This window comes from Meriones unguiculatus, chromosome 12 (assembly GCF_030254825.1).
Source record: "Meriones unguiculatus strain TT.TT164.6M chromosome 12, Bangor_MerUng_6.1, whole genome shotgun sequence".
Lineage (NCBI taxonomy): Eukaryota > Metazoa > Chordata > Mammalia > Rodentia > Muridae > Meriones > Meriones unguiculatus.
The window spans coordinates 28,493,520-28,507,308 of NC_083360.1; the positions used below are offsets into that span (position 1 = coordinate 28,493,520).

At 49.0% G+C, this 13,789-nt stretch overlaps 1 protein-coding gene across 3 annotated transcripts in view; it reads right to left on the reverse strand.

Annotated features, from left to right (window-relative positions):
• Window positions 1-13,789, reverse strand: part of Afap1 (actin filament associated protein 1) — a 114,288-nt gene that overhangs the window by 30,535 nt on the left and 69,964 nt on the right. For all 3 annotated transcript variants that reach the window (XM_060365434.1, XM_060365436.1, XM_060365435.1), the window contains exons 7-9: window positions 12,937-13,038; window positions 12,282-12,363; window positions 6,607-6,756 (exon numbers count right to left, since the gene is read on the reverse strand). In XM_060365434.1, the coding sequence (XP_060221417.1) occupies window positions 6,607-6,756; window positions 12,282-12,363; window positions 12,937-13,038 (334 nt within the window). The remainder of the gene's footprint in view (window positions 1-6,606; window positions 6,757-12,281; window positions 12,364-12,936; window positions 13,039-13,789) is intronic.

A 13,789-nucleotide genomic window follows, 5' to 3' on the forward strand; every position in this document is an offset into this window, starting at 1 on the left:
TACGCTCATGTGCTCAGTGCCCGGATGAAGTTTTATACATTTCTGATGACTATTTTCAAGATAACGACCCACATCTGTAAACTGTGAGTCCTCATCCGGCTGAGGGGCGGGGAGGTGGGGGGCTCCTGTACCCATACACTCTAAAGCACATCTCTTGCTGAACAGAGACTGCCGTTGGCCACACTAGTCAAGGAATCTTTGAAGTCACAGACACAAAGAAGCCTGTGGGCTCCAGACCAGGGGACTCACCACTTTCTGTGTTTAGGGTAGCTTTTAGACATTTTTCTCCAAGGAAGGAGACAGCACCCTCAGATACGGGGTGTCCTACAAAAGGCCACAGTCAGACCTGATGCCGCTATGAAATCAGAGGAGACAGATAAGGAGGATTATTCCCAGTTGCCTGCAGGCCTCACCTGCTCTTCATCCTGAGGAACACTGAAGCTAAATGATACCATTCTTTTAAAATGGATTTTAGCATGTAGATGGAACCATTCTGACTTATTGTTATTTTAAAAGAAAGAGGAAAGCCCTGCTTAAAGGTACAGTCAGATGAACATCTCCCTGGAACCGTTCGCTCTCTGTGTTCTGAACGCCATCTACAGCAATCAATCCCTCGGAGAGCCAAAGGCGGGACCTCTGAGTAGGTATCACCTGTGTCAACAGAGCCTAAGTGCACAAGTGCACAACAGAGCACAAGCCCACAAACTGGAGGGCAGGAGGCCCCCCAGTAACTCGATATACTCTGTAGGCAAGGCTCACACATGAACGGGCTGTTTAAACACTGTTAGAGAGCCACCCTCCATGGGCGTGGAGGCACACACCTGCAATCCCAGCATGCAGCCGGGAGAGGAGGGGCATCATGAGTTCAAGGCCAGCCTGGGCTATCTAACTTCCTGTCCTGTCTCAACAGAAAAACAGAGACAAACTACCCAGTGTGGTAGCACATACATATATTTTCAGTACTCAGGAAATGGGTGTAGGAGGATATGAGTTCAAGATGAGCCTGCATGACACATGAGACCCTGCCTTAAAAAAAAAAAAAGGCACTGAACTCTAGGGCATCATGGACTTTCATGGAGCTACCAAACAGGGAAAGGACATGCCCCATGCAGCTCTGCAGAGCCAGCAGCTGAACTGCCCTTGGCTGGGCCTGGGCAAGGATTAGAAGGTTTCACGGGACCTCTACTGACCACCCTGTGTAGAGCCTCAGACACCAAGATAGGTAGATACCCTGAGACACCAGGCCGGGCAGATAGCTTCAAACACCAGCCTGGGCAGACAGCTTCAGGGACCAGAGCCAGGCAGTCTCAGTGACCAGCCTGGACAGATAGCCTCAGACACCAGGCCAGGCAGATATAGAATTAAACACTAAAGCGGGCAGATAGCCTCAGACACCAGCCTAGGCAGATAGCCTCAGGGGCACAGGCCAGGCAGATAGCCCTAGATAGCTTCCTGGGCACACAGCCTCAGACACTAAAGCAGCAGATAGCCTCGGATACTAGGCCAAGCAGATGGCCTTAGACCCTAAGGCAGGCGGGCAGCTTCAGCTAACAGGCATTGTGTCAGTGGTGAGTATAGTGAGAGACCAACACAGGCTCGGGGAGTCTAGCAGCAACACCCCTAGATTGCCCATGACTCTGATTTAGGGCTCACGGTGGGGAGCCGCCTCTCCATGTGCACACAGCTGTCTTCGGGCACCGCCTGCCAACAGAACGGACAGCAGCACCAGCTCTGCAGTGCTCTCTCTCTCCAGATGGAGTCTGGCCACAGTCACCAGATGCTGCGGCTTTCCCAACCGTTCAGCTGCAGATGAATGATTGCATGAGACAGGTCCTCCCTTAATTTAGAGCATGACTTCATGGGATATTACCATATTCTAATACATTCTTGGGATTTAAGTTTCGGGGGGGGGGGGAGAGAGTGTTTCTCTGTGTAACAGGCCTGCTCACATAAACGGGAAGCTCAGACAGGTCCATGGCTCTGTGTTTGTCAACTGGTCTCCATTGTGCCCCCACGGTTTTCAAGGGGTTTCCCAAGTTTTCGTTTTCTTGTGGAAGGAACACAGAGATTAGCAAGACCAGGCAGCAATGGCAGAGCTCCCCAGGCAGGGATCTAGAGTCAAAGGGCGGACCCCACTCTCATCACTAACACCCGCCGCCTTGCTGAGGAGACCAGCCAGATCTTTGAGCTGAAGCAGACATCTGCCACCAGAGGGTGCCAGAGCGTAGCCAAGACGTGAAGGCTTGGGCTCCCGAGGCTGGGGGCTTCAGGGGACAGTTATATGAGGGTTTTATTGTTTAGTTTTCCATTTTGCTTTTATTTATGTATTAATGTATTATGTATTTATTTATTTATTTTGCTGTATTCACTTTGTATCCCAGCTGTCGCCCCCTCCCTCGTCTCCTCCCAGTTCCACCCACCTTCCCTCTTCTCCCTCCTCTGCCCCTCCGTTAGTACCCTGATAGGGGAGGTTGTCCTCCCCTTCTATATGACCCTAGTCTATCAGGTCTTATCAGTACTGGCTGCATCATCTTCTTCTGTGGCCTAGCAAGGCTGTAACCCTACAGGGGGAGGTGATCAAAGAGCCGGCCACTGAGTTCATGTCAGAGACAGTCCTTGCCCCCCTTACTAGGGAACCAGCTTGGAAATTGAGCAGCCTATGGGCTTCCTCTGAACAGGGGTTTAGGTCCTCTCCATGCATGTCCTTGGCTGAAGTATTGGTCTTTGTAGGACCCCCTAGGTCCAGGATTTTTGGCTCTGTTGCTCTCCTTGTGGAGTTCCTGTCCCTTCCAGGTCTTTCTGTCTCCTTCTTCTTCCATAAGGTTTTCTGCACTCTGCCCAAAGTTTGGCTAGAGTATGTCCTTCTATATCCTGATGGGTAGACTCTTTCAGAGGCCCTCTGTGGTAGGCAAATCAAAACAGGGTTTCTCTGTGTGGCTCTGGCTGTCTTGAAACTAGCTCTGCACCAGGCTGCCCTACCCTGCCTCCCTCCTGAGTGTTGGCATTAAAGGTGTATGCCACAACCACCACCACTTGGATGAGTGTTTTTATTTTCAATTTTCTAAGTGATTGTGACTTATGTTCCTAGTGTTTGAAGATCCATGAGAATAAAGATGATTAATACTACTCTATCTGATGGTGCAGAAAATCCCAACTTTGATGCCTACTGGGGCAACTAGTAAGACCCTGCCTCAAAAAAAAAAAAAAAAAAAAAAAGGAAAAAGTGAAAGGTCTACCATTCACAAAGCTCTGCGTTCAATCCACACTGCCATAGACATACAGAAAGTCTTCAGTTATTTACCTGTTACAGAACCATGGAAGTATAGCGTCAGCTACTCGGGAGACAGAAACAGGAAGATCACTTGGGCCAAGAAGTGTGAGACCAGCCTTGGCAATATAGCAAGACCCCACATTGTATCTCTCCTTCCTGGCCCCCTTCCAAAAGCCACTTTTTCTTGGCTTTGTAGAGTTGAAATCACTTGGGCTGTGGTATAATCGGCTTCAGCCAGGCTGAAAGTTATGTGTCATAGAAAGAACATGGATATTTGTGTCAGCCTGACCCAGGTTGCTGTTTTCTATGTCTGGGGCTATAACAGTAAGGTACTACTATATCTTAAAAACTGGGTAATTTCAGTTTAATATTCTGAGATTCTTTCCATTCCAAATGCTGCAGGAAGGCAAGAATAAACAAGGTTCTGTTAGAATTATAAAGTTGACTTTACAGGCCTGAGAGTCTACATTTTTCACCTGAGCCTGAGCAGGGCTAATGTATGGATGTGTTTTGTTGGTTTTAAAACACGGCAGATGAACGGATAGTGACAATAACATGGGAGCTCAGCACTTGCTCAGTTCACCTCCCGCTCTCACAGAAAACAAGGGACTGTTGGAGCCCACATCCCAGACAAGCAGCCTGAATCCCCAAAGCAGTGAGTGGCTTTGCTACCATTTTCAGGGGCCCCGTGCTGGGTGATGGGGACACAGCAGAGCAGTGTCATATTCTAGTAATGCAATGGGAGGCTTGGACAAGACTGAGCTCCAAGGTGGGTAGAGAGAGAAGGTGCCCAGGATGGTGTGGCTAGTGTAAGGTGCCTGTGTGGGGCAGACGGGTGAGTAGACAGAAAGGAGAGCTGGAAGAAGGTCTCACAGCTTCGCTTACAGAGTAATAAGAACCCTGGGACTTTGTCAGCCCATGGAAGGCCAGATAAAAGCCCTCTTGGGTATGGCATCTTGGTGTGTCTCTTGGGTACATAACCTGGAGGGCTGTGGAAAAAGCTGCTCAGAGGAACAGTAACGCATCCCTCAAAGGCGTCTCAGAAGGACAGAGACAATACCCAGGGCAGCCCAGCTGCTTCTGCAGGTCTGTTCCCCAGCCCATGAAAACCCAGCAAAAGCACCCCAGAAAACCACCGCACCCCACCCAGCATAAGCAGACTGCAGTGTGTAGACAGGCACCGGGCTCAGCTCGGTAACTCCGGGGAGTCTTTTCCGCCTGCTCAGCTGCTCTGCCCTTCAGGCCCATCAGCTTAGTGCTATCTCCCAGCAGCTGCAGGAGCTCAGCTTGGCAGGGTCAGTCCCCCGGGCCTGAGTCCAGCTCCTTTCCTGCAGCTGCCCTGAAGGGCTGAAAATGGCCATTGTTCCCTGCTCTCCCAGAGACGCTTCCCCTTACCCCTGCTCTGCCAAAGTGCCGTGGTGGCAATTTTAGAGTTGTGTGGACAGAGGGCACGGTCTCGGCAGAGGCCAGAGCTGCCTGCAGCAGCTGTCTCGGGTGCCTGCCCTCAGGATCACCCAGGCTCTCAAGAAAATGGCCAGAATGGAGACGAGTCACTCAGATTATGGGGAGGCCTGTGAGGCTGTGCTTTTCTGATAAGGAAGTGTAGAACTGGACATGAGTTACGGAGAGTCAGAAAAAGTTTGGGGGAGGGGAGGGTCACCAGTTCTGTCTTCAATGAGCCCTGAGACTCGGAGTAAGTCACTCCCCTCTGTGAGCATCAGCGGTCTCTGCAAGAGGACCCCACTGCAGCTCCCTACTCTCCCACCTGGTTAATAAGCAACCATTCCTAGCAAAAGCCTTTCTACCTCCTGCCAGGCCTTTAACCCCTGCACTCAGGAGACAGAGGCAGGCAGATCTCTGTGAGTCTAAGGCCAGCCTGGTCTACTAGGTGAGACCTTGTCTAAAAAATAACTTCTATCTCCTCCACCAACCTAGAGAAGTTGGGGGGGGGGAACAGAAGCAAAACTCGTTTTAACTCCTTACTGCTGTCACCACAAGGACTGATGACAAAGGCAGGGAGAAAGACTATGTCCCCAAGAGCTTCAGGAAGATGGAGGTTGGCCAGGAGTAGTGTGGCAGTGTCGCCAGACCCTCCCCATTCCGTCACAGCTCTGTCCAGCTGTTCTGAGGCCAAGTTCTCTCCTCATGGAAAGAATGTGGAAACCATCATTACCAGCTGACCCGATTCTGTCCTCCTGTCCCCAAGAGCCACTTGCTGAGAGATACCTAGGAATCTGCAGTGCACCTGGCTCCTGGTACCTACAGAGGCTATGATCCTTTCCTGAGTCAGCCCTCAAGGAGGATGCTCAAGGGGACAGAGGGAGTTGCAAACAGAATGGCTTTGAATGAAGGAATTGTGTTCTCACCGATGGGAAGCAGAGCCTGCAACAGCAACATACAAGGACAATTACAGCCCATGCTGTTTTGGTTTTGTTCTGAGATAGGGTCTTGCTATGTAGCCCTGGCTAGTCAGTACTCACTACATAGCCCAGGCTGGCCTAACTGGCAGCAACCCTCTATACTTCTGCCTCCCTGATGTGAGGATTGCAGGGATGTACCCACATGCCAGGCTCCATGGATTTTTTTTTTTTTAAGGAAGGAAAGGGCCTGGTGGTAGGATGCTAACCAGCCTAGAGAACTTCTAGTACTATGAAAAATAAAAGAAAATCAAAAGGCCAACCCTTCTTCCCACTTACAAAGTTTTCTTCCTTGAAAGAGCCATGCACTTCTCCTAAGGGTGGTTACTGGGACCGTTACAGTGTGATGTCACTGCCCCTCTCATGGAGGCTGCACCCAGCAGCTTGACCACAGCCTAACTTAGGTGTTACACCAGCGCCCTCCACCTCTTTGCTTTCCCCTTGGTGGTCATAGCTGGCTGTTGCGCATGCATTCCTCTGGTCCTTCCCCTGTTTGGTTCCTCCCTGCAGTCTCTAGCCTAGACACCATGGCGCACAAGACTAGCAGCTTCTATAGAACACACGCTTTACCTAATCCTGACAAAGCAGCTTGAAAAAAAGACAGAAGACAACACTGTGACACTGGGACTGGGGGATGGCTAGCCATCTCTGGATTTGCTGCTTAAATCCAAGGTGTGACTAGAAGGAGACTCGGTTCTAGAGCCTTGGCCTGTCTCTGCCTGTGTCCTAGTCTGGAAACACTGGAGTGGAAGATGTTCTCATATAACAGAGAACGCTGGTTTTTACCTTGAAAGAACGAGGAGAGCATCCCAAGCCCATGAAGATGCTTCTATTCTAAAAGCTCAAAGCAGTTCCCACAGTTCAGGTGGCCCCACAGCGCACCCGGCGACAGCCTGCCGGCACGTGGCAGGGTCTTACCACAGGTGGGCACGTCTTCCTCCGCTGATGACGTCTGCTCGTCTGTGGATGGCTTCTTCTTCCCCAGGCCGATGATCTTGGTAATCTTCTTCCCAGTGACCTTGGACACAGTCCCCTTGGCCTCCGACTTGGAGGTTTTCTTCCTCTTCACTGTCAACACAAAAGTGTGTCTTAAGCATCCATGGTTAGTGGGGAATTCTCAGCATTAATCACCAGGCATTTCTTCCTCCCCAAAGTGCTACTCATCATTCACATGGGCACCTATGATGAGCCATCTGCGGGTCCATATGCTGGGGTCGCAGAAGGATATGGCTGTACTCAGGAAGCCTGTACTCCAGGGAGGATCAGGTATGTACGCACGTGCATACAGGCACATGTACACTACCAGACATACATGACATGCTCATGGCAACAAAGATGAGAAATGATGGCAAGAACCAAGTGGAGATACAAATCTCTGGGAGAATAGCTGAACGGTCAGACAGAGCCTGCCCAGCGTGGATTTCTGGCTGACTTCTCAGACATGAAGAATGAGTTGTGTCTGTCTCATTGGAAGAAACTCCCAGGCAGAAAGATAAGTTGATACATATTATCAGTCTGGGGAAGGCGAAGAGGGAAGGGCCCAAGGAACCAAGGAGAGTTGGTGCCTCTGCCCAGCAGCCTGGCTGACAAGGGGCGGGTCTTCAAGGAAAGAAGGGGAAAGTGAGTCCTTGTTGGGGGCCTCTCTTGTCCATTTTGGACACTATTCTGAGATTCCCTATACCCTTCAAGCCATCATCTCCCACTTGGCCAGGACAGTGATGGCTAGGAATGAACTATCAACCTATAAACATAGAAACATTTTATACAAAAATAAATAAATAAATAAATAAATAAATAAATAAAAATAAATTAAAAAAAATGGATTTCCCTGCAAAACCAGAAGACCTGGAAATCCTGGGCCCCCATGTGCAGAATCTTGGTTCAGAGTCTCTGCAGGGTGATAATGGCTCCACGTTCTGACACAGGGCTGTTCTCATCTCTCCACACTATGTCACAAAGGGAGGTTGACTGACAACTGGTGTCCCCTATCTGCTCCTATTCAGGCTTCATCCTTGAAGCCAGCTGAATCATGAGGATAAGACTCAGAGAAGTCAGGATGAAGGTGTAAGGACACTCTCAGAGCTGGGGAACCTGATCCTTCCACTCAAGAACAATTTTGGGCAAAGGGTAGTCATCCATCTCAATCTCATTAGGGTACCATGTGCTAGAGCCAGAGTGCAAGGCCCTTTCCCAAGGGTCTCCTCCATTGGGTTACAGCCCCACTGAGGTGCTGATCTGCATCAAGACCAATACAGCATCACCTTGTCACTATACAAACCTAGCTCAACCTTTAACCTTCTGTGGCAACATTTTAGGCAACACAAACTATTTTAGAATGCAGTGGGCATCCAGGATCCCTTCTCATTTTTCAGGAACAAATGAACCCCAGCACATCACATGGAAGCATTTCAGAAACAGAACATCCAGGGCCATGTGCTAAGCTATGAAATAATTCCCACCCCTCCTCTAAACAAGCGTGATCACTCACAAGCATCCCTCTCCAATCCTCCCTAGTGAAGAGGAGGAAACAATCCCTGTTTTCTTTTTCCACCCTGTCCCACCCCATAAGATCAGTAAAATCCTTGCCTCCCCTCTGGTGTAAAAACAAGTAGCAGTGTCTAAGGAGGGAGCTGCCATACTGTCGCTAAAAAGATGAAGCCATGAGAAATTTGAAGGCAAACAAAACATTCTATACTGAATGGTCCTGGCCGGGCCTCACAATTCTGACCCCAAGCGTGACTGTATTTGGAGACAGGAGTTCTAAAACCAAAGGTCAAATGAGGCCACATGGTGTGAATGATTGATTAAAAAGTAGTGCCTTTTTACAGACTGTCTGTGCACAGAGTATACGAGTGAATATGCAAGCCAGGAAGAAGGTCCCCCAGGGATAAACCAGGCCTGTGGCCCTGATCTTGAGCCTCTGCTGTTCGCACCCCAGTCTGCAGTATGTGTCTTTACAACACAGACATTTTTGAGTTATTTTTAGTAAACAAGATTAAGGCCTAGTGAGATCTTAAGGGAAATGGAAATACCCATGGGAACATCTGTGCACCCCCTTTTCCATGCTCTTAGACACACATCTACTTACTGAGTAATGAGAACCTATCCAAGGCCTTGGTGGGAAGATTCAGCTCTTCTCATTATACCAGACAGAAGCCTGGGTCCAGAGAGCTGGGTCCATTCTACTTCAGTCCTGCCAAGCCACAGGGAGTGGAATCGACAGTGTCTGGTTCCATTACGGCTCCCCAGGAACCTGCAGATGAGCTTCATTGCCTCCCATTCCCAGGCAAGCTGGAAGCGAAGTGACTGGAGACATGTTCCTCAAGGCTCTGCCTCCAGGTAACCCTTCCACTCAGGCAGCAGGACTCAGTGAGAGCAGGGCTCACACTCAGCATAACTGAGACCAGCTCCTGCCAGCAAAGTGCTTGCTGGACCCCAAGCCCTAAGGCAGAGAATAATCATACCCTAGGTCATCTTCAGAAGAAAGATCCCTGTGTAGGGACATGACCGAGAAGCCATTAAGGGCACTTTTAAGCTATTCTGCTGGAAAGGGGGCAGGATTTAGCACATTATCAAATTCAAAAGTCAACAGAGAACTCCCAAGTCAGTGGGGTTACACAGCAGAACAATGGAAGGGTTCAAAGAGCATAGATGGCCAAGACCAATGCCTTAGTGACAGAGACAGAAAGGGAATGTTATACATTTCAATGTGTGAATGTCACAAACCTAGGCAGCCCATTTTCTTCTACAGAAACGAAAGTGAAATGATTTTTTTTTTTTTTGTCTAGTTTAGGGGAAGGAAGGGAGGGAGAGGTGACATCATCAGGCCTCTGGTTCAACAAGTCTACTCACAAACACCCCCATTGAAGACTATTTCTCAAATAGTCCTCACACAGCACTGGCTAGGGCAGTGTAGTATCTACAGTCCAGGACTTCCATCATCTTTCCCTACATCTGCTATGGGATGGTCACTGACTCCCCAGTGTCTATACAGGGTCCATCTTGAAAGAAGAAATGGCTATCTCAGAGCAGAGCTTTTATCACTGTTTTCTCTGGTGAGACCACAGCATGTAGGCAGAATGGATAAGCTCAGGATCCCTCTTTGTGACTGCTAAAACACCATCACAGTGTTCCAAGCTAAACAGATTAAGAACAAGGGTAAGAGGAGCTTAGGGTCTGTCTGGACTATGAAATTCCTTTGTGATCTTTGACAAGTGGCTATAATACACAAAGCACAGTGTCAGATCATAGGAAATGTGTGAGCCAGCTCACCTGTTCATTCCCAAACACACAAGGCTGTTTTGCTTAAACAGAGAACAGGAGGGGCTGCGGAGATGGTTTGGGGGTTAAGAGCATGTGCCTCTCCCACAGAGGATCCCAGGACTGACGTCAAGTGCCTCCCTTCTAACTCCTGAGAAGCCATCTTCACAGACACCTCACACACAGGTGCATACACTCACACCTGAATAATAAAGAAGTTTCTCTTTAAAGAGCAAGCAGGAGAGGCCTAGGGACAGATACAAGGCATGAACATCCAACAGACACATTACTCCATAGATCCCAGTCACACAGGTTCACGGGGGCTGGGGGCACAAAGCAAGAAGCCTGAGCTATCCACCACGTCTGTTGTACCTCAGCAGCAAAACAATAACCTGGCTGATGTCACCGCTGAGGGCCTAGCTCGGGAGACTGAGTCTGGACAACCTCTGGAGTCCGTGAAGTGGAGATCAGCCTGCATGAAAAGACTGTCTCCCAACAAAAAGAACAACAACAACAAAAACACAGACAAAAAGAGAGGAAGACGCTAAATCACAAAGCAGAAGCCTGGAGACCTCAGAGCAAAAGCTAAAGATAGTTTCCAGCTCTGAGATCTTCATTCTATATAACATGACTGGTTATGTTTTCAAAGGGCAGGACTAAAATTACATTCAGACCAGACTGCATTAGAAAAACCACAATGAAGGAACAGACAGTGTGACCTTCCGTCGCGAACCGTGGCATTGTCTGGGTTCCAGAATTCTCAGGGCTGGGACAGCTGCCGGCACAGCACATGACTCATTCCCAGGTAGGAGCACTACTCACACATGAGCCATACAGATGGGGCCCCAGGATCCCTGAGCAAGCTCTTGGGTCCACAGAGCTCTGGCTCCCTCCACATACCCTCAAGCCACACCCCTCACTTCAGCACACACCCAGGAATAAAATGTCCAGCCATACAGATGGGGACAACCTGTAGGAAACAGACATTTTATAAGTGACTCAGAGAGAGAGTATGCACAGAATCTCCAAAAGCTCAGTAACAACCCCATCTAAATGTGATCAAAGGATCTGAGATGATGTTCTAGCAAAGAGCCACGCAGACAATGAGCGTGCTAAACTGCTCCCCCACTGGGGAGGCCACAGCTCTGAACCACCACACATCTATGCAATACCAGGTAAAGACTGCAGGCCAGACAGGGACAGCGATCGCATGAGGACATATGACCTTGCAAGCCCACATCTGGATAGGTTCCTGGGGGACATGGAGTCACATGTCTGTGTAAAGTCCTACCTGGAAATCAGAATGTCCCCAGAATCGCTGTGTGTCCTGTGATTGGTCAGTGGGAAACTAGCAGCACTCATCTCCATAGCAAATGCTATGCAGCAGCAACCACACTGGAAATCAAGGTGCACTGAGGAGACCACAGGAAAGAAACCCCCAAGAGGTGATACGCCCCAGATCCTGAGTACAGGAAGGAAATAGCAGTGGCTACCTGAGATGGCGTGAGGCAAAGGTGGCAGAGGCGTTCGAAGGAACACTGGGATGACAGAAATGCGCTCTCTCTCTTTCTCTCTCTCTCTCAGTTGTGGGGATGGCTGCTTGCTGTACACTAAAGTTCATAGAACTGTTAAACCAAAGTTGGTGGGTTTTACTGTATGTCTGTATTGTTAGAAAGTCAAGCTTAGAAACAAGAGACTTTAGCCCATGCTCATGGGTGTTCACAGCAGTTCTGCTCTCTATAGCCAAAGGTCAGAAGCAGCACAGTACCCCTGGTAGATGAATGGACGGCAGGATGCGGTCCATATAATGGAATATTATTCAGTCTTGAAGAGGAAGGAAAGGCTGACACATACTACAGACATGGATGAACCTTGAAAATATGATACCGGGTAAAATAAACCAGTTGCAAATGAACAGGTACCACAGGATTCCACTCGCATGAGGGCCCCACTGTGTGAGATCCATAGAAACACTCATTGCCAGAGCTAGGGAAGGGGTGAGGGACTACTTGAGTTTCATGGAAACAAGGTTTTGATTTGTGAAAACAAAGTTCCAGGGATGGATGTATGCGATGGCTACACCCTTTAAAATGTGTTAAGATCATAAATTCTGTGGTATATGTGTTTGTAATGATTTGATGAGAACTTAAAGGCAGGTGGGAGGAGAAGAAGGCTCTGGGCTGGTGCAAATCAAGAGCCTTCCTTATGTTCTCAGGACGGAGGGTGGTGGCACCTGCACAGCTGGAGCACAAAGTCTTCCCACACTGTCACACTTCTCACTGCAAGTGGCTTGTGGGGCTCAGATATTCTTGGCATGTGTGTTAAAACCTCACCTTGTTCTTTTCCATTACATGTGGTGACTCCATTTTCCACGACACCTTCTCCATCAGAGCTGGGCCTTTCTGAAGACAGCTTCTGTAAGGACACAAGGATCACATTATTTCCACGGTGGTCATGCAGGCCTGGTGAGGTATGGTGGAAAGTGAAATGCTACATCAAAAGTTAAAGGACCGAATTCTCAACACTTTGCAGGCAGCAAACCAGCACAGATCTGCTGAGTGCTGCAAGTGGGCATACAGCAATCGGACGTCATTTAACAGCTATGAGTGAACTAGGCCATTCGCTCCTTTAAGTCTACATCTTCATTCATTGCCGGTAATAAAACAAACCACCGAGTCTGTAGGATGACTCCTTGGAGCTCAGCCCAAATAAGGCGCTGAAAATGGACCGGGGCAGAACGGAAGACGTGTCCACTGAAGTACTGCAGTTCTCACAGAATGTTTTTAAAACTAGCAATTATGAATAAAAGGACTGAGGTGTGCGATGGCAGGCACGAGGGATACAGATGCCCCGGCTAACCAATCCACTGCACACATATACTGAAATGTCTCACCAATTCCCCCATAAATCTACGTAACTCATCTGTAGGCACAGAAAATAAAAACCATTAACAAAACAAAGAGCTTCATGAGAGCTGGCATCCCTCACCTTCTCCAGTTCTGCCTTGTTCACCGGGACACTGGCGCTGGGTGGTGGAGAACACTCCAGATCCACGGGGCCGCTGCAGCCACTGTAGGCCTCTTTGATCACCTGTGGGGGTGAGACACAGTCTGAGCCTGCCCAGAGTCAGGAGTTCCCAGGTGATGGGTTGATTCTACAGAGGACAGACAGAGGCCTACAGTGTGGCAGGGGAACTAAAAGGGGCCAATAGAATCTGGTGTTTAAACTCGCATGGATGTAAGTTTGTTCACTGATCCACTCATTTGCTCTCCAAATCATCTGTATGATCCTGGCACTAACCAGGAAAATACACTCCAGGTTCTCTCTGGAAGTCCTCTCCCATATCACTGAGATGTCATCATAAACAATAAGGATCATCAAAAAAGTGAGTGGCTGAAGAGGTTCTCAGCAGTTGAGAATATGTACTGCTCGTGAAGAGGATCTGAGTTTGGTTCCCTGCACTTCTAGGGTGACTCACAGTGACCTGTAATTCCAGGTGCATTGGCTCCCTCTTCTGGCCTCCTCAGGTGTCTGTACCCACATGCACATAATTTATATATACATATAAGAAAGGTGACATTTGACAAACTGAAGAGCTTCAGGAATAAAGCATGGTCCTTTCATAGGAAGGTGGCAGGTACCACAGAGCAAGAGGATTGGGTACTGTCCCAGGATGACACACAGGCCATGAGCTGAGTAGTGCAAGAGTCTAGCCCACGGGAACTGACAGAAAGGCTTCTAGGCAGAATGGACAGCTATGCAAAGGCCCTGCAGCCTGTGACAAATGTTTAAGGAGACCCCAGAGTGCTGGGTGGCTGGGAGGAGAGCAGTTATGGGGAAT